The sequence below is a fragment of the Dromiciops gliroides genome, chromosome 3 (assembly GCF_019393635.1).
Source record: "Dromiciops gliroides isolate mDroGli1 chromosome 3, mDroGli1.pri, whole genome shotgun sequence".
NCBI classification, from domain to species: Eukaryota; Metazoa; Chordata; class Mammalia; order Microbiotheria; family Microbiotheriidae; genus Dromiciops; species Dromiciops gliroides.
Window position 1 is genome coordinate 179219751 of NC_057863.1, and position 23371 is coordinate 179243121.

Consider the following 23371-nt stretch of genomic DNA (forward strand, 5'->3'; position numbering starts at 1 on the left):
TTAACTTCTTAGTACCCTTAGGAAACTCTGTAAGACTATAATTTGCAAGCAATATGTTGATCTTCATTAGCAGAGGGAGTTTCTCACTGAGATCTTCTCCCTATGAAATCATGGGTCTAGCTTAGAAAGAAATACTTTTAAAAAGGGATTGCCTACAGTAATAAATTTTTAAAAAAACAACAATGAAATGTCATTGAAAGCAGATAGTCACAGACAAAGTTGAAGATGCAGTGAAAGAATCCCTGGATTTGGAGTCAGAGACCTGTGTTCAGGGCAGCTAGGGGGCACCATAGTGGAAAGAGCACCAGGCCTAGAGTCAAGAAGACTTATCTTCCTGAGTTCAAATCTAGTCTCAGGCACTTACTAGCTGTGTGACCCTGGGCAAGTCACTTAACCCTTTTTGCCTCAGTTTTCTCATCCATAAAATGAGCTGGAGAAGGAAAAGACAAACCACTCTAGTATTTTTGCCAAGAAAACCCCAAATGGGGTCACAAAGAGTTAGACACTATTGAAACCACTGAACAACATGACCTGGGTTCTGTGATCTTAAGCATGTCACTTAAGACTTCATCTTATTTGTTAAATGAAGGGGTTGACTTAATTTGGCCCTTATGGTCCCTTCAATCTATAGATCTCTCTAACCAGATGAAAAGGAGAGCACAGTCTCGAAGACTCTAGAACTTTGGTTCAGAAGAGAAACATTAGACCCATAACCCTTATTTGAGCTTAGGCCCAGGCAAGGCCCTGGACTACTCTAAGCAAAATAATGTGAGTTCTTGTTGACATTGCTCCAGTGGATCTCAATAACTTAGAACTTATAAATTCTTCTTCTCACAGCAGTCTTGTGATGTCTGTGGACAGTAGCAGCAGCAGCATCCCCATTTTGCAGATGAAGCCATTGGGGATCCAAGAGGGGAAATGACTTATCCACAGTCATACAGCTAGAAAGTGTGAAAGGCAGGATTTAAATCTAGGACTTGCCTTATACTGAGTATAGTGCTTTTTCTGTAACTCAAAGAAAGACAGGTAGAGTTTTATAAAGCACCTGATAGGTGCCAGGCACTGTGTTAAGCACTTTATAAACATCTCATTTGATCCTCACAACAACCCTGGGAGGCAGGTGTGATTATTATCCACATTTTATAGTTGAAAAAACTGAGGCAGACAAAGGTTAAGTGACTTGCCCAATGCCACTCAGCTAGTAAGTGTCTGAATCTGGATTTGAACTCAGATCTTCCTGATTCCACTATCAGCACTCTATCCACTGTACCACTAAGAGGTCTCAACAAGGCCTATTTGAAAGGAGAGAAGGAAGGAGGTATGAAGTGTGTGTGTGTGTGTGTGTGTGTGTGTGTGTATATGTGTGCACGCATACACACACTTTAGAGAAGCCGGAAAGAGAGGTGGCTGATGATGCGATGTAGTGGAACTAGTGCTAGATTTGGGCACCAAGTATTCAAACCATGGTTGTGATACCTCCTACAAGTGTGACAACAGGCAAACCACTTAACCTCTCTGAAGCTCAGTCCCACTTAGTCTATAAAATGAGAGAATCACACTAAGTGATCTCTAAGGCTTCTATCAGCTCTAAATCTACGACCCTCTGGTTCATGGGCAAAGACAAGTTTGCTAAAGATAGTGGGTAGTTACAGATCCTTCTGAAAAGGCATAGGGTAAGTGTCCTTCCCTCCTTCTCCCCCCACTCCCTCCAAAGCACTCACTTCAGGACCCTTTTACTTTTCATCCCTTCTTTTCATTAGCTTTTGTACATGTCTCTGCGGGTAGATGCTTGTGTTCTTGCAGACCATCACGAAAGGACAATGAATGACCTCCCTGGTCCAAGTGGGAAGGGCTGCCCGAAACATTATAGGCCCAGAGTTGTTTTGGGGCCTCTCTCTACTTCAGGGTTTCCCTCTGGGTGGCTAACCTCAAAGAACAGTGAGCAGCCCTCGCCCTTACCCTGTACAGGGTGTGCAGCCGGGAGTGGTATCACATGTGGCCTTGCAGCAGAGCCAGTGGCCGTTCAGGTACGCTGAGGGGTGGTAGACGGTGAGGCGCTTTTTGTTACACTGGCTGACTTTGGTGAGGATGTCAATCCAGTCCTTCGCCTCCACACAGTTGTTGGCCTGGATATACAAAGCTCGCTCTGGCTGGATGACCTGGAACATCTAAGAAGATGCAAGAATATTTTTTAAACTTTCTTATTATTTGTACTTTTTTTTATTCTGCACTTTCTTTTGAAACCTGGCTAATATGGAAATGTTTTGCATGACTGCACATATCTAATCTACCTCGAACTGCTTGCCTTTTCAAGAAGAGGGGGAGGACAGGGAGGGATAGAGAAAATAGGGAACTCAAAATTTTAAAATAAAAATGTTAAAAAGTTTTGTTTCCATGTAATTGAGATAAAAAGAAAATTAAATATAATTGTAATAAATAATAAAATATAAAAATAAAATAAATAATAAATAAAAAGATGCAAGATGACCGGTTAACAAAGGAGTCATAGAAAAGGCAGAGTCAGAGGAAAGAAAGGAAGAAATTCTAAGCCATGAAAATGCTGATGAGCTTTTGTTACAGATTCAAGTAATCACCTCTACTATCACACTTTCATGTTTATGGATACAGCATAGCATAGTAGATAATGCTGGACTTGGAGTCAGAAATGTATGGGTTCAAATCCTGCTTAAAACACCAGCAATAAAATTGAAGTATAATTTTCTCACTTTATTTATTTTGCTCTTTTTTTGAAATATGGAGAATTAGGAAATATGTTTTGCATGACCTAAAATGTATAATTGATATCCTATTGCTTGCCTTCTTGGTGGGTAGAGGAGGGGTGGGAGGGAGGGAGAGAATTTGGAACTCAAAATTTAAAAAGAAAAGAATACTCAAAAGTATTTAAATAACATTGAAATGTTTTACAAAAAAGACACTAGCAATTATGATCCTGGGTTAGTTAACTTCCTGCAATGTCAATTTCCTGTTCTATAAAATGGGGACAATGATACCTGTAGCATTACAGGTGAGTATGTATATAAAACCTTAAAGCACTAAATAACCAAAGCAGTACCAGCAGCAATAATAATAATAATAATTTAGTTTGATAGAATCATCTTCATTTTAGAGATGAGGAAGCAGAAACTGAACAGTCACATAATTAATTTCCTGAGCTTTAAGTCTATTATTGCTTCTATGTTCTTATTGCTAAAGATAGGTCACGGTAGCAGGAAGAACCATATAATACAGCTGTTATTCCCCCCATTGGTAGCCAATAACGACTACTATTTATCTAGTACTTTAAGTTTTGTGAAGAGCTACTTTGGTACTATTATTATTTATTCCCTTTTATAGACAGGAAGGTGAGGCAGGCAGAGGTTAAATGACTTGCCCAGGATCAAACAGCCAGGAAATGTCTGAGGACAGATTTGAACTCAGATCTTCCTGACTCCAGGCCCAGTGCTCTAAGCCACGGTACCACCCAGCTGCCTATAGAAAGTAAACTCTTTGAGGGCAGGCACTATTTCTGCTTCTTCATCTATAAAGTGAAGATAATATCAAACTACCTGATGAACAATAGTAAAATGCCCATTTACACTTATATAGTATCCTAGAGCTTGTCAATTGTCAGAAACAATTCCCCTTCTGGTCGAGGATGGATGGAGTACATAGAAGGCAGTGGGTTTACAGGAAAATGAATTAGTCTGAGAAAATAGGGAAAACCTAGGATCTATTTTGAGCACCACCAAATGACTCACTGGGCCAACATGGGCAAGTCATTTCCTCCCTCTAAGTCTCAGGTTTCTTTATTGGAAAAGGCTACAAGATACCACTTATCTCTCCTAACATGGACATTTGGAGTTTGCCCCCCTAAAAATAAAAAATGCTTATAAGAAGCTGGACCTTTTCTCTTCATTCTTATCTTAAATGAGAGTTGGGGGCAGCTAGGTGGCACAGTGGATAGAGCACCGGCCCTGGAGTCAGGAGTACCTGAGTTCAAATCTGGCCTCAGACACTTAACACTTACTAGCTGTGTGACCCTGGGCAAGTCACTTAACCCCAATTGCCTCACCTCCCCCCAAAAAATGAGAGTTGGGCTTGTGGGATAGGGGCCTTCCTCTGTGTAGAAGATTAGCCCCAGCGCTATCCAGACCCAGGAGATGAGGGAAATCTGCTCTGGGATCAGCAGGACACACACACGGCATTATTTGACACCTGAAATGAGGTCCTGACAGAATGAACCCGGGACCCACAGGTGCTTTCTAGACGGTCTTTGGCATTTTCTCTATCTCAAGAGAGAAGTCGTAACATACTGCAGACCTGTGGCACGTCTCCATTTCTTAGTCTTGGGGCAGAGAAAGAATGCAACCTTCCCTAAGTACTCCCTCACTGCTATTCCAAGAGAACCAGAGGCCAGCAGTGGCATGTATGAGTCATCTCTTGCCTATGTTTATCTTTTCTGCTGCAGAGAGCCTCATTCTGAATCATAGCATTGGTTAAGAGAATCACCCTGAGCAGTTAAAGACTCAGAAGCACAGCTTGCACCACCCTTAAGAATAATGCTTAACACAAAAAATCCAAATCCTTGGGAGCAGTGATATGAATGCTTCAATTTCCTGAAACTGAAACTACAATAGCATTAATATACCCTCCCCCTCAAATGTCTAGAAAAGTCCAGGAATAATCTTGCATCTAGCATGAGATTATACTGCACCCCATCCCTCCAATTCATGGGGTTGTATTTTAAATATTTGAGGGAGATAAGTTGAGTCTTATAAGTTGATAAGAAATTAAGCCAAGGAAGAGTTAAAAGTATAATTGCCTTCTAAATAAGTTGTGATAGTGAGTCACACAAAGTTAAATGATGATGGATGATGGTGGCATATGGCATTGTAGAGAGAAATAGGCAATCTATCTCACTGATAGAGTGGTTGTGAAGAAAATGCTTTGTAAACCTTAAAGTATCATGAAAATGTAAGTTGTTATTATTAAGGTGGTTGTTGTCCATTCTTCATTGTTGGGGGGAGTGGGCAATGGGGGTTAAGTGACTTGCCCAGGGTCACATAGCTAGTAAGTGTCAAGAGTCTGAGGCCAGATTTGAACTCAGGTACTCCTGAATCCAGGGTCAGTGCTTTATCCACTGTGCCACCTAGCTGCCCCCATCCTTCATTTTTGAAGAGGATCAATGACATCATGATGTTGGGGTAAAGTAGTAGAAGATGGGTGATTTCTTGGCTTGCTTGTGAATTAGGCGTAAGTGAGGCAGAGTTGCACAGTCATCAGCCTCACTCTCTTCCAGAGTCATCAAAGTCCAGTGGAAGGACAGAAGTCAAGATGACTTTACAGATAACTGAAGATGGCCCTGGATTCAGGGGATAATCTTGGCATCTTCAACATCTGACCAAGCTCTAAGTACTCCACAGTATCTGCTTCACCCAGCTTCATGGCCATTGGAACAAATTGTTCTCATCTGCCTATTTTGTTGGGGGAAGTCTTCATATGCACCCCTCTAACTCACCAAGGGGTATGAGGCCCACCTATTACCCTCAACCTGGTTTGGCCTGTCTGCAGAGGGAGTTTTATCAGGGTGTGGCCACTGTGTTTGCTATAGCTTCATGGAGCCACAGGTGAGATATGGATGAAGGTGGACCCTGACAGTGGATGAGCAGCCCTGAAGAGGATGCAGCAAGCACTTGTATCAGAGGTTCTATTCCTCCCTGACCACTTCATACATCTATCATAGGGCAGTTATTATTATTAGGGCAGAATGAGTTTGTGATTTCATTGGTAGAAGGACCTCATAGATAAGGAAACTATCTCCATTAGTGCAGAATCATCACTTTTCTGTAACTTATAGTCCTGGAGAGTTGTCTGAGACACTGACAGGTCAAGAGACTTGCCCAATATGTGTGAAAGGTGACATTTGAACCCAGGTCTTCCTGGTTTGAGGTCAGTTTTCTATCTATCACCCAAAGCTGCCTCTCATTATTACTGAGATTATTACATTGGGGCTCATGTCAAATTATGAAATCACAGATAGAAAGGATTCTGGAAAGGGTGCTTGATATAGAGTTAGAGGATTTCTGTTCATTCAGCCTGACATTTACTTCCTATGTGACCTTGGGCAAGTCACTTTAAGTGACTCTCAGAGGCTCAGTTTCCTCATCTGTAAAAATGAGGTTAGGGCAACGAGGTAGGCAAGTGAATAGAGTGCCAGACCTGGAGTCAAGAGGATATAAGTTCAAATTCTGCTCAGATACTTACTAGCTGTGTGACCTTGGGTAAGTCACTTAACCCGGTTTGCTTCATTTTCCTCATCTGTAAAATGAGTTGGAGAAGGAAGTGGCAAACCACTCCAGTACCTTTGCCAAGAAAACCTCAAATGGAGTCACAAAGGGTCACAGAACCATCTGAACAACAGATGGTAAGTCTCTGGAGCCAGATTTGAACTCAGGAAGAGGAGTTTTCCTGACGCTAGTCCTGGCACTCTATCCACTATAGTGCCACTTAGCTACTCCTTGTGCTTCTTTTATATTCCATATAGTAAATTCTCTGTGCATTGATTAATGTTAGTGACACATCAGCAGTGTAGACCAACACAGTCTTCTGACCAGTCTCACAATCACTAAAAAAAAATAATGATCTTTGGCTTTCATAGACTGAAGAAGCAAACGAGTAAACCAAACATTGGTCCAGTATTAACCTGACTTATAAAGTTTTGTATGTTTAGAATTCAAGCCAGTTAGTCTACAACTTTCCCTATTCTCAGGGGCTGAATACTGAATACAAAACCAAAAGAACACATTTGCTTGGGTCATGTAGTCTTGAGAAGAGATACAGAATGGCCTGAAACTTAGCACCTGTTAACCAAAAGCTCACTAGCTGAGCCAAGCAATTCCAATGTTTGTAAGACATTTTCATTCTCAACATACCAGACACAACAGTTGCTCTTTAAGCAAAAACAAGGAAATGGGTTTTTTTTAATTAAAAAAATAAATACAAGTATAAAAAAATCTCTGCCTCCCTCCCCCTTCAAAGTTCCTTCTCATAAAAAGTCCAAACATGGCTGTATCCACCAAAGGCCATGCCAGGGTGGAGTCTACCCCAGAGTGTGCTCCAAGGAATTATGAGGAGAGCAGGAGATTTGACATCAGGGTGCCGAGAGTGAAAACAGATACATGGGTGTGGCTGCAACATGTGGCCAGTGAAATTTTGTGGGATTTTTTAAAAAACATAAGACCAGGTGTACAAATTGAGCATATTGCCAACACTTAATCACCTATGGTAACCAAGATAGGCAGGGCTTAGATACATAACACCCAAAGATAAATAAGATTTCCTGCTGGACTCAGAATCCCAGTGATAGAAACCTTAAAGATCATCTATTTCAATCCATTTCTCAAGATTTCCTTCCATAAAAACCCCAATGAGTAATCATCAGTCTCTTTGCTAGATGACCTCCAGTGAGGAGCCACCCATTATACCCCAAGGCAGTCCACTGCTCTTTGGTGAGCTCTTAATTGTTGGGAAATTTTTTCTTTTATTGAACCTAAACCTTTCTCCTGACAGAGAGAGACCTGCTGCTGCTCCTTACTTTGCTCAGCGGGGACAAACTAAACCAGTCTGATTTCTTTTTCACATGACATGACTATCTTATGCCCCCTAAGTCCTTTTATTCCCTTCCTGGCTAAACATCTCCAGTTCATAAGATCATCATTTCAGAGAGGGAATAGATCTTATAGGCCACCAAGTCTAGACCATATCAATCAGTTGATCAGTAGACAATTATTAAGTGCCTCCTCTGTGCCAAGAGGCAGCAAGAAGTTCACTGGATAGAGCACTGGCTTGGAGTCAAGAACACCTGAGTTCAAATCTGACCTCAAACACTTACTAGGTATGTGACTCTGGAAAAGTCACTTAACTTGTTTGCCTTGATCCCCTGTAGAAGGAAATGGGAAGCTACTCCAGTATCTTTGCCAAGGAAAGCCCATGGACAGCATTGGCACGCTGTGGTATATGATTATGACCAAATGATCAAATAGCAATTATGTGCAAAGCACTGTGCTAAGTGCTCAGGATGCAAAAAAGGCAAAAGAAAAGACAGTCCTTGTCCTCAAGCACATTAGCAGTAGGTGCTTAATAAATGCTTGTAGACTTGACTTGAAATGGAGCGTTAAAAAGGTGAAGTAATTTATTCCAGGTCACACAAGTAGTGAGATAGGTAGAATGTGAACTCAGGTCCTCTCACTCCAGATCCTGTGCTCTTTTCACTGTACCATGATGCCTGCCTTCAATTGATACTCATATATCATACTCATCCCCCTATGGATGTTGTCATGTATGAGACTTTGTGACCCCATTTGGGGTTTTCTTGGCAAAGATATGATTTTCCATTTCCTTCTCCAGTTTGTTTTCCAGATGAGAAAACTGAGGCAAACAGTCAAGTGACTTGACCAGGATCACGCAGCTAGTAAGTGTCTGAATTTGAACTCAGAAAGATGAGTTTTCTGACTCCAGGCCCAACACTCAATCCACTGCATCACCTAGCTGCCCTCCTATGGATACTTTAATATTATTGTTTTTTTCTAATCAAGTAAAAATCTCCCTTCTCTCCCTCCCTCCCATTTTCTCCAACTGAGAAAAAGAAAAAACAAAACCCTGGTTACAAGCATATATAGTCAAGCAAAACAGATTTCTGTATGTTCTGCAGAGTTTAATAATCTCACTTATTTCCATAAACAGGTACCATTTGGCAGCCTGAGGTAAAACTCTGCCCTTCCTCCCAGACTCTCCTATGGAGAGGAGTGCTAGGTAGCAAAGGCATGGTCCAAATAAAGACAGTAGGTAGAAAGAAGAAGAAGAGGATGATGGAACCTGGAAAAGGTAATAACTGGAGAATCACTCTCTGAATAACTGGGAGCTAAGTCTTCCTAACTCATTTTGTTTAAAGGAAGCTGTGAGTAGCCAAATGGTGGCCAGTGCAAGCAAGAATCAGAAGCTATGCTTTTTTATTACTTGTTTATCTCTTTGGTTTCTTCTCACTACATGGTAATCTTGAGAGCAGGAGGGTTGTTCACTAACTAGATTGAATTCTAAGCATGCAAAACATGATGTGACAGTTATATAGACCAGTTATTAGGCAACAATCCAAATCTACTTCACAGACATTGATACATCTAGCCACAGACTGAAAAACATCTTAGTTGTTTTAAACATTTAAATAGTCAATAAAAACTAAATGAAGTGTTGCAGAGTCATTTATAAATAGGCTTTTTTTCCATTTAGTCATATGATCTTCTTTCAGTTGCCTAATTTTAAACAAGCTTAAATATAACTGAGAAAAATCCTGTCACTCACAGGGCTGGGAGCTGCCCATATCACACTCTTTTTTTTTTTTTACTCATGGGAAAATATTACTGTACCTTTTCAGAGACCAGGTCTAACATCCCCTGGCTTTGTTGTTTCTATGTGTATTAAATAGCCCCCAGTTCTGAGGACTGTGATGTGGCCACTAGGTGATGCCCCGAAAGAGCTAGATTTCTCCAAGTCAATGTGGAGTTAGGACCACTCTTGGAAACTGTTGGATCCATGTCAGTTCAGTTCTGAAACCACTTCCTGGGCAGGCTTCCATGGATTCTATTGTAGTCATCCCAGCCAAGGGTAAATTTAAGCTGCTCTTGAGGGTTGTTGGACTGAAGACTAACATAGCCCTTCCCACAGCTCCTCAAGAATATGGATAACTAGGAAAACCAAATGCAGGGAGCAAAGATGGTGGATATGCTTTTAGGCAATAGAGGAAGAAAGAATCGATGCTAGAAGAAAACAGGAGAGACATTTAATTTAAAGGCAAAAAATATCTGAAAAGCATCACTCACGTTTTTCATTTTGAAGGACTCCTCCTCTAATTTCTCCACAGCCAGGATGTTCTCAATAGGAATGCTATAGAGAGGCTGGTCTCCTGATGGAAGTCAACAGAAATAGAAAAGCTGATGAATAAGGCAGAGTTTTACTTTGTCCACTAATTTTATTGAATGCTTTTGGCTTGACTTCTCTAAAAAAGTCATTAACATATTTATTTGTAAAATATTTAAGCTCCTCAGCCTCTTTCTTTCTTTCTTTCTTTCTTTCTTTCTTTCTTTCTTTCTTTCTTTCTTTCTTTCTTTCTTCCTTCCTTCCTTCCTTCCTTCCTTCCTCTCTCTCTCTCTCTCTCTCTCTCTCTCTCTCTCTCTCTCTCTCTCTCTCTCTCTCTCTCTCTCTCTCTCTCTCTTCTTATTTTGGGAGGCCAGACATGTGATTTCATTGGTGTAAGGAATTCTGCCAAAGCAGATCAGCAACTAATCTGTAGAGAGTATATCTTTCTGCCTTTGTTTTTCTAAAATTTTTCCCTCTTTAAACAATTTAGCACTGATGTTTTTGAGAGAATATTTAGACATGGAGTCATTCCTTAAGAAAAACAGATAAAAATATTTAAATTAATTTAAAATATTAAAAAAGGTGAGTTGCTTGAGGACACTACAAGTTAAGTGACTCACTAAGGTTATAGTATGTATCATAGGTAAGACTTGAACTCCAAGGTGTTCATGAATCCAAGGCCAAATCAACTCTCTATCCTGTATTTCATGTTGTCTCTTGTCTTTTTTTGGGAGGGGGGCAAATTTCAGCCTTTCTTAGCAGTCTACAAAGGTCTTTATTTGGAGCAGGAAAATGGGGAAGTAATTAGAAGCAGTTTTTTTTAAATCCCATAGGAAGATCTATAGGGTATTCCAGGGGTTCAGAATTCTTTGTGCCCTTATTAACAGATTTCCAATTTGCTTTCTCCTATTGGACCTTGAATTAGTACAATGGAACAAAAATGTTATTCTCATACCTGATGCTGGCATTTGTCACATTTTGTACAATAGTCATACAATATCTTTGTTGAAAAAAGAACTTGTATAGTGTACTTGCAATGCAATATAGTATTCCAATAGCACAATTGACTGTTTGCAAAAGGAAATTTAAATACCTATTTTTCCTATTTAAAATATAATCCTGAGGCTTAAGTGATTGAGTGTGCTAAATTTTAAAAATCCTAAAGCAACAAGAGAGGATTTACACATTTTTTTCCTTGTCTTAGATGTGGAGAATAAGAGGAGAGCTAGAAAGGACCAGACAGAAGAAGAGGTTGGCTCAGAATCCCAAGGATGAACAAAGGGAAAGAAAGGTTCAAATAGGAAAGGGAATTGTGTCAAACAAGAACTCTGGCCTCTAAAATGCAGGGGAAAGGAGAAGAAAAATGACTCTTCTTTCCAAAGGTAGCCAGTTTTGCTTCCATCAATTTTTAAAGAAAATAGATAGTATGAGGAAATATTTATTGACCGTAGTCTAGTTTTCATTAGTCTTCCCTACCAGTGAATTACCTAAAGTAGTAATAGATTATAAGCTTCTTGAGGGCAAGGACTGTTTTCATTTCTGTCTTGGGGACATTGAGGTAGCACAGTGGATAGAGCTCTGGGCTTGCAATAATGAAGAGCTGAATCCAAATGTGGCTTTAGACACTTATTAGCTGTGTGTCCCCTGCAAAAGCAACCTTTGTCTGCCTTAGTTACCTTGTTTGTAATATGAGGATAATACATTCATCCCACAATGCAACCTTTCCCTATTGAGGTTTCAATATATTGAGGGGTGGCATAAGAAATTAAATGGGAATTTTTTTGGAGTTCTGTGGAAGCTGTAGACAATGCAGAAGAAGTTTAGAAACCCAGAAATAAATAAAATATATGTATAGTATTACATAATATAAACACAAATTTTACATTAAGATATTGTAAACACCCCATAAAAGAAAAAGAAAAAAATCACACTTCTTCTCTTGGCATGAAGGCAGGGCCAAAACATTTTATTCAGATTTTCCAGATTGTGGGTAGTGCTATGCCTCTCCCCTGTCTCTCCTCATGTGGAAGGGATAACTTTAATAGCACCTAACTCCTGGAATTGTGAGGGTCAAATGAGATACTAATAGTAAAGTGCTTAGCTCAGTGATTGGCACACTATATGATGTTGGCTATTATTATTGTTACTGTATCCCTAGCACCTAACACAACAATGCCACATAATGGGAACTTGATAAAGCATTTCTTTTAAATAAAATGTTTGTGGATTGACTTATTGATAGGGGGGAAAAATTTGATATTGTTTTTCCCTAATTGTTAAGAATCAAAAGCAAAGAAACAGGATGCAAAGCAGTTGCTTGATAATTCTCACTCTCAGGTGAGAAATTCTTATATACTCTTTCCCATTCAATCCAGCATTTTAGATTCCCCAGGAGCTTAAGAATTTTGGGGGAGGGGGAGTGGCTCCTTTGGGTTCTTTCTTCAGAAAGGAAAAAAAAAATCTGTCCCAATTGCCCACTGCCTCCGAGTTCTCCTTTCTCTAACAGGTACTGTACTTAATGCTTTTGGAAGCCTTTGAAAAGTCAGAAAACAATGGAAAAGCGAACCTTTCTTGTTACCTTTGCTTTTCTGATAGGTAAATTCATGATTTGTAAGACGGAACCATCTCTTCTTGAAGTTCTTCATCCCAAAGCGTTTTCTTCCTTGTGCTCGCTTGATCATGAACCTATTATAAACAGAACAGGCGAGGGACATTAATGTGTTTTTTCCCAGATAGCCACATTTTAGACTCATACCAGTTACACTTCATACTGTGACAAAATGTAGAAGTCCAAGTGTACATAATACTCTCTTTATATTCAGAAGAATTAGCCCACACCTATATGTACAAGCTGCTTTTGAATTTTAACATTTCATTTAATTTTATACTTTATTCTAAACTACCATTAAATATTTAAAGAACAGACACTGCTGCCTTAGAAAAATTTGGGTACTACTGTGGTGTAACTCTAATTTCAAAAATTAATGGTGGGTGGCAAAAGTCAATAGTGGGTTTTTACTAAAAACTTCCAACCCCAATTCCTGACCCCACCCTCCCTTCCCTCATCCCTAATTTGCATCTTCAACATGGAATTTATCAAATTTTGGTTCAATAGTGAAAAATTGTGTATTAGAAACATCCCCCCCCACCCCCACCAGCAATTGTATAGTACTAGGAAGAAGTATATCTTGGTAAGCAACATTTATATGCATAAAGTTAACTATAAGCAAACCATTTTATAAGTATGACTCTTACAAAGTACATATACAAAGACTGTCCATGAGATTTTGGACACTGTATTGTTCATCCTCTTCATGTGACTTAATATGGCTCCAATAATCCTGAGTAGAAAGCACAATGATGCCTTTCCCCCACTAAGTCAGGGAAGGAACAGATACTAAGGGATCTCAATGACAACAGATGGAGGATTCCCATTCTCTCCCTTTGCTTCTAGTTTGCCAATGGAGCCAGAGCAAGGCTGAATTATCCCATGCCCTTCTAACAGCTCAGAGCAAACAAGCCAAAGGAAAAGAGGAAATGTGGGTTAGTAGAAGCGGTGACATTTGGTGGCCCCATCCCCAAGCTATCCTCTGGCCCCTTCTCCTTCTTAAGGTAGGAGCCTCCTCATGGAGATGAGTTTGGTTATATGGTTATAATAATAATGATAATACCTATCATTTATATTATAATAGTTTACAGAGTGCTTTACAAATATTTTTTCCTCTTATTCTCACAACAATCCTGGGAGGCAGTACTATTATATCCATTTTACAGATGAGAAAATGGAGGCAGCAGAGGATAAATGACTTTAGGGTCACAGAGCAAGTAAGTATTTGAGGGAAGATTTGAACTCAGGTATTACTGACCTCACCTTCAGTGCTCTATTCACAGAGCCACAAGGCTTCTTCCAAAAATGATCAGGGCACCTATTTGCTTCCTTCAAATATCTCATAGCTACCTTAGCAGACTATGGGTCTGGAAGAATGGGATTTTCAAGGCCTTTCCCCATTTTACTCCATTTTCTATATCCCCCTCCCCAATCATGGAAATTTGGTGGCATAGTTTGATTACAAGACCAAGGGCTTCTGTGGCTATGGCAGCTAGAAGGTATGGTAGTTTGAGTGCTGGTCTTGGAGTCAGTAAGACCCTAGTTCAAATCCAGATTCACAGTGTATGATCCTGGACAAGTCACATAATCTCTTTCACAATCTCAGTTTTTTCATCCATAAAGTGGGTATAAAAGTAGTACCTACCTCACCAGATTGTGGTGAAGATCCAATGAGATAATATATGTAAAAAAGTTTATGAACTTTAGAGTGCTATCTAAACATCTTGTTCCTAAACTGTGTCACTACTTGAAGGGGCAGGGAGAGTTAAAATTGGCTCCCCATAAAGCCTGTTAGAAACATTCACACTTTTTATACTGAAGCCTGAGAGGGAGAGAGTAAAATGAATTCTATCTACATGGAAAACCAAAAATAAAGGAGTAAGCTGTACCAGGCAGCTGACATGGCAGGGGTTTTTTTCCTTTTCTTTCTTTACTTCTTTCTTGTTTTCTTCCTTCTTTCCTTCTTTCCTTCTTTCCTCCCTCCCTCCTTCCTTCCTTCCTTCCTTCTTTTCTTTCTCTCTATAAAAATATGGAGAATCCAACCAATCCTGAGGTCTGGGTCACACAGCAGAAACAATGAAGGTGTATTGGTGGAATTCATAAAGACTCTTCTCTTCTAAAACCCTCAGGGCTTCACAACAAGGTAATTTTAAAGAAAATCTCAGACAGAATCTTTCCCCTTTAGGCCCAACAAACTACCCCACCCCCAAAAAAAGGCAATGACTGAAGGAGGTAAGCAGTGATGGGGTTAAAAGTACACCAGAGTGTTTCTGGCATTTGCCCACAAAATATACAAGGAGGGCTACAGGCCTTCCTTGTCCCTTGCCCAAGTTTCAGCATTTCACTCTTCAGGAAGTATTCAGTTTCAAATGAAAAAGCAGCAAAAGGAAGACATTGTGTTACTTGGAAAATACCAGAAGCAAAGGGAAGCCGGATAATTTCTTCTACCTATGAGACTTTTACAGGTTTAGCCCAAGGAGTTTGCTAATGGCATCCCAAGTATGTCAAGAGAACCACAACTTCCTTTCCCAAGTCCAGACAAAAACATTTGCAGCAGCTCTTATGGCACCACACACGTGACAGATCACCCTAAGCTAAAGGGACTCGCCAAGTGCCTCCTGACATCTTACCTGCATGAACTATTACCATCAACTGATTTTATTTCTAGGGTAAGAATCCTTTAGCATAGCAGCCAGCAGGCCAAATAAGAAAAGACAGAAAAACAATCAGGCACAAGCAAAATGGAAGACAGAGTTAGAAAAATTAAATAGGAAAAACAGGGCTGGGGATGGTGCTGGTATAAAAAATGAAAAAAAATAAATATAAAACATATTTTTTTATTTTTCAAAAGGATACAAAAAATGTTAAATAACACTAGAGGTTATGACCTCTAGTTGAGAAGGATTAGTGGAAATACACCTTGATTTAAGCAACCCCCAAATCTGAACACCCAGAGTCACAGAATGTTCTGCAAAGTATCCTAAGAGATTGTCTGGTCCAATCCTCCCATTTTGCAGATGAAGACATGTCTCGAGAGAAACAGAGGGATTGCCTTAATGGAGGATCTTGTCAATGTGAGGACCTCCTCCAACAAAAATACTCACTGTAAGGGTTTCTTGATATACCTTCCCTAGTGCCAAAAATAGGCCCAATTATTGAGTAATGGCTGAACATACTGTGGTATCTGAATGCCATGGAATATTACTGCACCATAAAGAATGACAAATAGAAATCGGTTTTGCTTAAAATATGCTCCCAAAGACTACTAAATAAAACCTCCTCATAGCATGACTGTGACTGACATTGCACTTTCTACTTGTGCAGTTTACCAATTGTTAACAGAAAGGAAGGATGTGTGGACGTCAACTTGGCTAGGATGTGTATGTTAACTTTGATATTGTTACTAACATTGCTTGTTGTATTTGACAAGAATTTTTGCTTCCTTTTAATATTATCTGTGGGCTTTTTTTGTATTACTATAGTCATTCTTTGTATATCATTTTATACGAGCCTTCCTTCATTGCTCTTAATGTTTACTATTAGTCATTCTTTATGGTGCAGTGATAATCTAGTATATCCATAAACCTCAGTTTGTACCCCTATTGTATATGAAGTAAGGCAGACCACTGATTGGAAATGAAAATTCATACTGCTGTTAGCCTCTGATCATAAGTTTCAATCACCTATTATTCATTCAACAAATATTTATTGAGCATGCTTTACTACATGACAAGACACTGTGCTCGTTCCTTTATTCATCAGTCATTTGAGCCACTTCCTAGAAATTTATGTCTAGGCTCAAATTTAATATACGAGGATGACTCTGTGTTTGTCTTTGTGCATGATTGAGCTGATTAAATTTTTTTTTAAGTGAGGCAACTGGGGTTAAGTGACTTGCCCAGAGTCACACAGCTAGTAAGTGTTAAGTGTCTGAGACTGGATTTGAACTCAGGTACTCCTGACTCCAGGGCTGGTGCTCTATCCACTGTGCCACCCAGCTGCCCCCTAAAATTTTTAAAGACATACATTTTCTAAACCATACAATCTAAAACAAAGCGCAAGTTGAAGGTGTGTTTATCTATAGTCTAGTCTCTTATCTGTTAAGCCAAAATAGCATTAAATAATTTTTTTTTAAAAAAAGGTATTGCCAGCTACTAACATGAAATATACTAAAGATGGAAGACTGGTCTTGAAAATTACCTGTATGGACTCCATGTTCAAGTTAGTGATGTCTCTATGTAACTAACAGCAGTGAGGAATATGCCCTGTTGAGTACAATGGAATTCAGTCTGGGAGTGACAGAGTGGGTTCCCAGGGGGTCACTGTTGTTTACTCATTCTGAAAACCTGATGTGGGGATGAGAAATGTCCTGCTGCTCCTTAGTGGGGAAAAAACAAAACTCTGGGGCATGGAATCTAGCTCCAAAGGCATATTCATAGATGTGGAATTTCCCAACTTGGCTTTTATGGAAAAGGGGAACAAAGGTCCCAACAATGATCCCTATCATGCCTTTGAAATCACCAGAGCAAGCAGTCTCATTTCTTTTCCTGATAAATTTTCTAGGTGAGAAGATCGGGATATGCTACAGACATAAGGTATCCACATTGCAACAAGGCATTTGAAAAAATTTTTCATGAGGCCTTATGGAAGAGATGGAGAAATATGATATAATTGAAGAAACAAGTTTTGGGCTGAATAAAAATATAGAAAGAGTATTGACTAAAGGATGAGTATCTCCCGGGAAGGAGAACCTTACTTCTCCTCTTAGTTCTGCCTCAGGCCCCTGGCCCTAACCCTGTCCTCTTTAAATTTCCTGTATGAATACATAGGCACACTAATGCAATTTGGGAGAAATCTACTAAGTCATACAACAGAATTAAGATTCGGATGAAAGCTTGTTAGGCCAAAGCTAAAAGACTGTGTAGTAGAAAGAGCATTGAATTAGGGATCAAAGGACTCGGCTGTGAATCCCAACACCGTTTCTTATTTACTGTCTAACTTTGGACAAGTCACTTAACCAGATAAAGGTTCGGTTTCCTCATCTAAAAAGTAATGGGGTTGAACTAGATGATTTCCAAGTCTTACTTTGCTCTAAACCTTAGGATCATATGATATTGTCACTTGTGAATACACTCCATACTGACACATGTTGAAACCCTTCCATGCCTTGGTAATTGATCTTCATGAGTTGCTGTGACTTAAAAAAGTGTGTGTACATAAATATGCGTGCATACATACATATACGAAAATATGTAAAATATATTTTATATAAAAGCATATAAGATAAAATATAAAAATCACACTTCTACATATATGCACGTACATGCACGCATATACGAAAGTAAATCTAGACATACATGTGCATACACATGTGTGCATACATGCATATATGTATACATGTGTATACACATGTCGGCGTAAATACCTTGTAAATAACCTCCTGGTGATGAGAAGATAAAATTTAGCAGAGATAAATATCAAATGCTACATTTTGTTTTAAAAAAGAAACAAAAACAATTGTACAAGTCTGGGATGAGAAATCCCTGGTTTAATTGGTCAAATGAAGATTTGATCCCCACTTATTAGGATTGCCACAAGTGGCAGTTTTGTGCTGGGTAGGGGGTGAAACTAGATGATCTGTCAAGTCCCTTTCAGGTGTCAGAGTTTATTCTATGAAATGTGTGCTTAACAAGTCTGGCATGTAGCATTTGGTTTGGAGCCACTTTGAAACTGCCTTTGCTGCATAGTCCTCGAGAAGTTGGGCCTCAGCTTTGTAATCTAGAAAATGAAGAGATCTGACTAACTGAACCACCACCTTTTTTTTTGGCAGTTTGATGAAGCTTATGGACTCTTTCTCAGAGTAATGTTTTTAAATGCACAAAATAAAATAAAACACATAGGACTATAAAGAAAACTATGTTGAAATGCAGTTATCAGAATATGTAAAAAAAACCAAATTCATGGATTCCCCTCCACTCCCCAGTTAAGAACTTCTAGTTAAAAGCCTCTAAGTCCAGACATCAACACCTTTTCCCAGTGGAAGGCAGGTAAGGGCTGTATCTCAAGAATGTGGACTGAATATAAAAGAAAACTTTTTATGATAACAGGGACCATAGGATTGTAGGTATTATAGATTATTGATAGTTTTTTAGGAGCTGTTGGACAAAATACATTCAGGGAATTAATCTGCAATTTTTTTTTTTTTTGGTGAGGCAATTGGGGTTAAGTGACTTGCCTAGGGTCACACAGCTAGTAAGTGTCAAGTGTCTGAGGCCAGCTTTAAACTCAGGTCCTCCTGACTCCAGGGCCAGTGCTCTATCTACTGAGCCACCTAGCTGCCCCTGCAGATTTAAATTATTACTGCTAGCTTTGAGTTCCATCAGCTGACAGTTGATTTTCCTACTTGGGTTTGGTTAAAGGCTTAAAACAATGATCTCTATAAATTATTGTTTTGTGGTTCCAGATTTTCCCTTGGCTTGTGCAATAGCTTGGAAAACCTCCACACCAGAATTCTGGCTTTGGGCATTTCATGGTTTATTAATTAATTCTGCATTAACTGTAGCCAGGCAAATTGGAGAGCTGTCATTTCTAGGCACAAGAGGAAAATTGAATATTTTTTTTAAAAAAGGAAACATTAAAAGTGGAAATCAAGCAAAATGATATTAGTAAAAGCCGAAAGGACAAAGGCGAGTGTCTTGGATTTTTCTCCCCTCCTGCCCCAGGTCTCAGAATTTCCACTTTGTAATAAATATAACCTTACCCTTCTTTAAGTAATATAGGTTGTTCTATACTCTTGTGGTCTCTTCTTCCAGAGGATGAAATCAGATCTAAGAACTTAAATAGGAAAATGTCCAGATGGAAGGCAGGAAGGAAGAAGAAAGACACCGGTTTAGATTGTTTATAACGATGAATTTACCCAGTTACACAAAAGGAGAGGTAGGAAATCTTTTTGCCCTCCCTCTGAGATCACCTCCCATTCACATTGTACACATTTTGTATGTACGTAGCTGTTGCCATGTTGACTCCCCTACCAGAATGGGAACTCCTGAAGGTCAGGGACCCTATTTGTACTCAGCATGGTGTCTGAAACATAGTAACCTCTGCCTCTAAGGTCACCTACTCTGAAGGAAGTGAAACAACATCCTGATTCACAGTGAGGTGTAAAAAGCTAATAAAAATGAAGTATGGGCTCTTTTTGAGCATTTCTGTTTTAAGAGGGAGACAAAGGACTACATTTCTAATTGGGGAATTTAAGATCTCTCGTTTAATTTAATCTAATTTAAGATATCTAATCTAAGATATCTAATTGGGGAATTTAAGATAGTTGGGGAATTTAGTCTTATAGGTGATCTACAGATAGCTTTTGGGGGCTGGGGTCTTCCTGAACCCCTGAAATCAAAATATCTTGCCTATCAAAAAAGTTTTCTTTTTCATTGCTACTCTGACTTCCCCAGTGCCCTAAATTAACTTTCTAAACCTTTATTTTTTTCTGGTATTTTGGCTGTTTGTAATGATAAGTGTCCCTATCATTATAATTGAGTAGTAACCCACAGTTAAGTTTGTATTTGTTTGTTTTTAGAAGGGGAGAGAAAAACATTCAAAATTGTTTCTAATCAAAAGCTAAACTTAAAGGAATTTAAAAATTAGTCACTTAAAAAATTTCATTGTAGGCCTATGCCTTTTGAACATATGATCATTATTTAATTCTAGTTTTATTTCAGAATTTTCTTTCTATTCTATTTAATTCTAGAATCATTTAATTCTAGTTTTATTTTTATCATGGTCTTAAAATAAAGCAAATAAAATGCCCATTTTTCTAAATTTACTTAGGACTTATCTATGACCAAACACATAATGAATTTTTGTAAGCACTGTATGTGTACATGAAAAAAAAAAAAAAAGGCGATTCCTTATCTCATCTCGAGTCCCTTTCTACCTCTTGCTTTTGGTACATTTGTCAAATCAGTACTAGCACCTCTATTGGAAAGGGCATGACAATCTACTCTCCTCTGACTCTTCATAATTCCCATGACTGTTTAGACCAAAACTCCTTCCATGGATTACCACTCCCTTTTATATGCGGCACCCTCCCATTGGAATATAAGGTCTTTAAGGGCAAAGAGTCTCTGGCTTTCACATTTGCATTTCCCCTTCCTCTTGAAGACTCTGTACAGTAACTGGTACATAGTGCTTTGTAAGTGCTTGTCAACTGAGTTGTCTATTAAGTTCTCTCTCACATTATGAAAGGAGGGTATTGAGATTTCTTTCAATTATCTATCTATAGCTACCAATTTCTTCTAACAAAACCATGAACTTTTATAAATTTAACCTATTTTGCTTGATGTATATTCTTTAAAAAAGATTTTTTAGTAATCAAGTTTTGAATAATTTGAATAATTAAGGATTACAAAATCCCCTTGTTTCTCTGAATGTTTTCTAGTTAGGATTTGACATTTTCAGGTAAGAGCAATGTCATTTTGATTTCTCAAGAAAGAAATAATATGATAAATTCAAGTCCAGCCTCTTAATTGAACTCTATGCATGTTTTTCTGCATTAAATGAATTTCCTGTAATTAAAACGTTGCTTGATTCTACTTTTTTAATCTACTGCATGGTCCTTTTCCCTTTCTATTGGGGTGTTCATACCATTTAAATTAAATAGTAGACTTGTCTTCTACTATTTTTTGTTAAAATGCCAGAAGCTGAACTTTAGGGGGCAGGGGAGAGGCTCATTTGACCTTCAGAAAAACCACAGTGAGAAGCTCAATATTTTTGGCAGATATGTTATTATAGTCCTGAGAAACATCCCAGACCACTATTTCTCTAATGAGAAATTATCCAAACATGTAATATTTTGTAATTAACATAAAAGCACAGAAGCAGAAGGTAATAGGTTTGGAGGGGAGGGACCAAGGACTAGAGTAGGGTAAGGCTAGTGACAATTAGAAGTAATGATCTCAAGGAAAATGAGCAGGGAAAGAAGAGAAAGCAGTGATATCATGAAAATATGAGTGGGGAAAAGACCGAGGGATGTAAAAAGGGAAAAAAAATTGTAATAAAAATTGAAAGGGCAAGGAGGAAGCTGAAAATTGAGTCAGAAGTCAGAAATGGACCCAGGACAGGAAAAGTATGAGATAGGGCAGGGGTAGGTGGGTGGAGATATGCACGTGTATATGTATATACAAATATATATGTATATATGCAAATATATGCATATTTAAAATGCAAAAATACCCAAATAACTATTGATTGATTGATTTTATTACTTACATTTTTTACTGCATCAGCATATTTCTGCTCATTGAAGAAATCATAGAATGTAGCCATGTAAGATTCTTTGAAACTGGCCTGTAACAAAACAGTTATGATATAATAGGTCTTGGCTTACCCCTAAAAATCTGAATAATCAGAAGGCTCCAATTATACAATTTAGAAATGAAAAGTAGAGAAGAGAAAGGGAGAGATAGTTACTCACTTTAAAAAACCATTGAGTAAATAAATAGCTAACAAACTGCTATTATATGAAGTTTAGCACTTTACGGAAGTGTATTAAAATTTGCATATTCATCAAGTTTGTATAAATTGAAATCTTTTTTTTTTTAATAGTTCTGGGAGAAATACTTAAAGGAATCCTATAAACAAATCCTTTAGTTTTAAATTTTTTTAAAATCCTTTGATTTTTTTAAATTACGGATTTCCATATGTAAAATTTTCAAAAATGGGAATATTCCTCTATTAGCTAAAACCACAATATTTAAAAGTGGTTTTAAAAAAATAATTACTTTTAGTGATCTAATGTAATGCAATTTTTTTAAAAAATGCATTTTTTAAAACATGACACCATTTGAAGTTCTTTGCAACATTGTAGACCTTTTCCAAACCAATAAAATTTGGGGAAGACTGAGTAAATGGAGAATGTGACAAGTCACTGCTTACAGGACGTTTTGCTATTAAAAAAAGTCTTCTATCTCACATTGAGAAGGACTAAAAGGATTTGCCATTAAATGGTAGCTGAGTATTCCTTGTGATTCAGTAAGTTTAATTTCATTTAGAGCCTGACCACTTCATATAATGCTATAAAGAACAGAGCAGAGGAGAGCAAGGGCCCATTAACACTCTGAAATGAACCCGAAATAAAAATTGTTTGCTGAACTAGTTATAACAAGGACTTGACTCATGCCTCATGCTTTTTGGAAAAGTGCAGGATAGAGTAGACTAGGATGCTATCTATCCCCTTTTTAGCCTCTGGTTATTTTTAACAAAGTCTACCTTTACCTACATTTCCTAACAAGTTTTATATTATTGTTGTTGTTGTTTGAAAATTAAGAATGAATATTCCTAAATACCACCAGTCTTACATCTATTCCTGGTGTGGGATTGACAGTGATGGCCTGGGGCAAATAATAAAGCAACAAATATTTTGTCTCCTCCCCTCCCCCCAAATAAAATCCTACCCCTATGTGTATACAATGTGTGTGTGTGTGTGTGAACGCAGGTTAAAATGAATTTGAAGGGCTGTTTTATAGACGAATTTTAAAAGAATAACTGTTTCAGTGGCATGGGTAGAAGGGGCAAGAAATATTACCTTCCTTACCTTGATGACAATGGGCATGGTTATGGGCCTAGTAAGTGCATAACGGTTTGATGTTTAATATGAAATGATACCTTCTCCCTCCCCCTCCTCCATGCTGTGGCCAAGCAACAAGTGGTTTCCCAGAGCCTAGGACCAGGATACTCTTTCCAATGAGCCTGACTCCTAGGGACAGCTCTACTAGTACTAGAGGTGAAGTGAATGAAGCATTAAATCTTAAATTCTGAATAATCTTTTTCTCTGCCATGGGGAACAAAGCA

The 23371-nt window shown here is 38.5% G+C and overlaps 1 protein-coding gene across 2 annotated transcripts in view; it reads right to left on the minus strand.

Annotated features, from left to right (window-relative positions):
• RASA3 (RAS p21 protein activator 3) overlaps positions 1-23371 on the minus strand; it is a 294331-nt gene that overhangs the window by 16807 nt on the left and 254153 nt on the right. Inside the window, exons 17-21 of one of the 2 annotated variants that reach the window (XM_043994627.1) lie at positions 21791-21868; positions 19281-19354; positions 12491-12597; positions 9876-9958; positions 1960-2168 (exon numbers count right to left, since the gene is read on the minus strand). In XM_043994627.1, coding sequence (XP_043850562.1) covers positions 1960-2168; positions 9876-9958; positions 12491-12597; positions 19281-19354; positions 21791-21868 — 551 coding nt within the window. Of the gene's footprint in view, positions 1-1959; positions 2169-9875; positions 9959-12478; positions 12598-19280; positions 19355-21790; positions 21869-23371 lie in introns of both variants that reach the window. The other variant, XM_043994626.1, reaches the window with a different exon arrangement.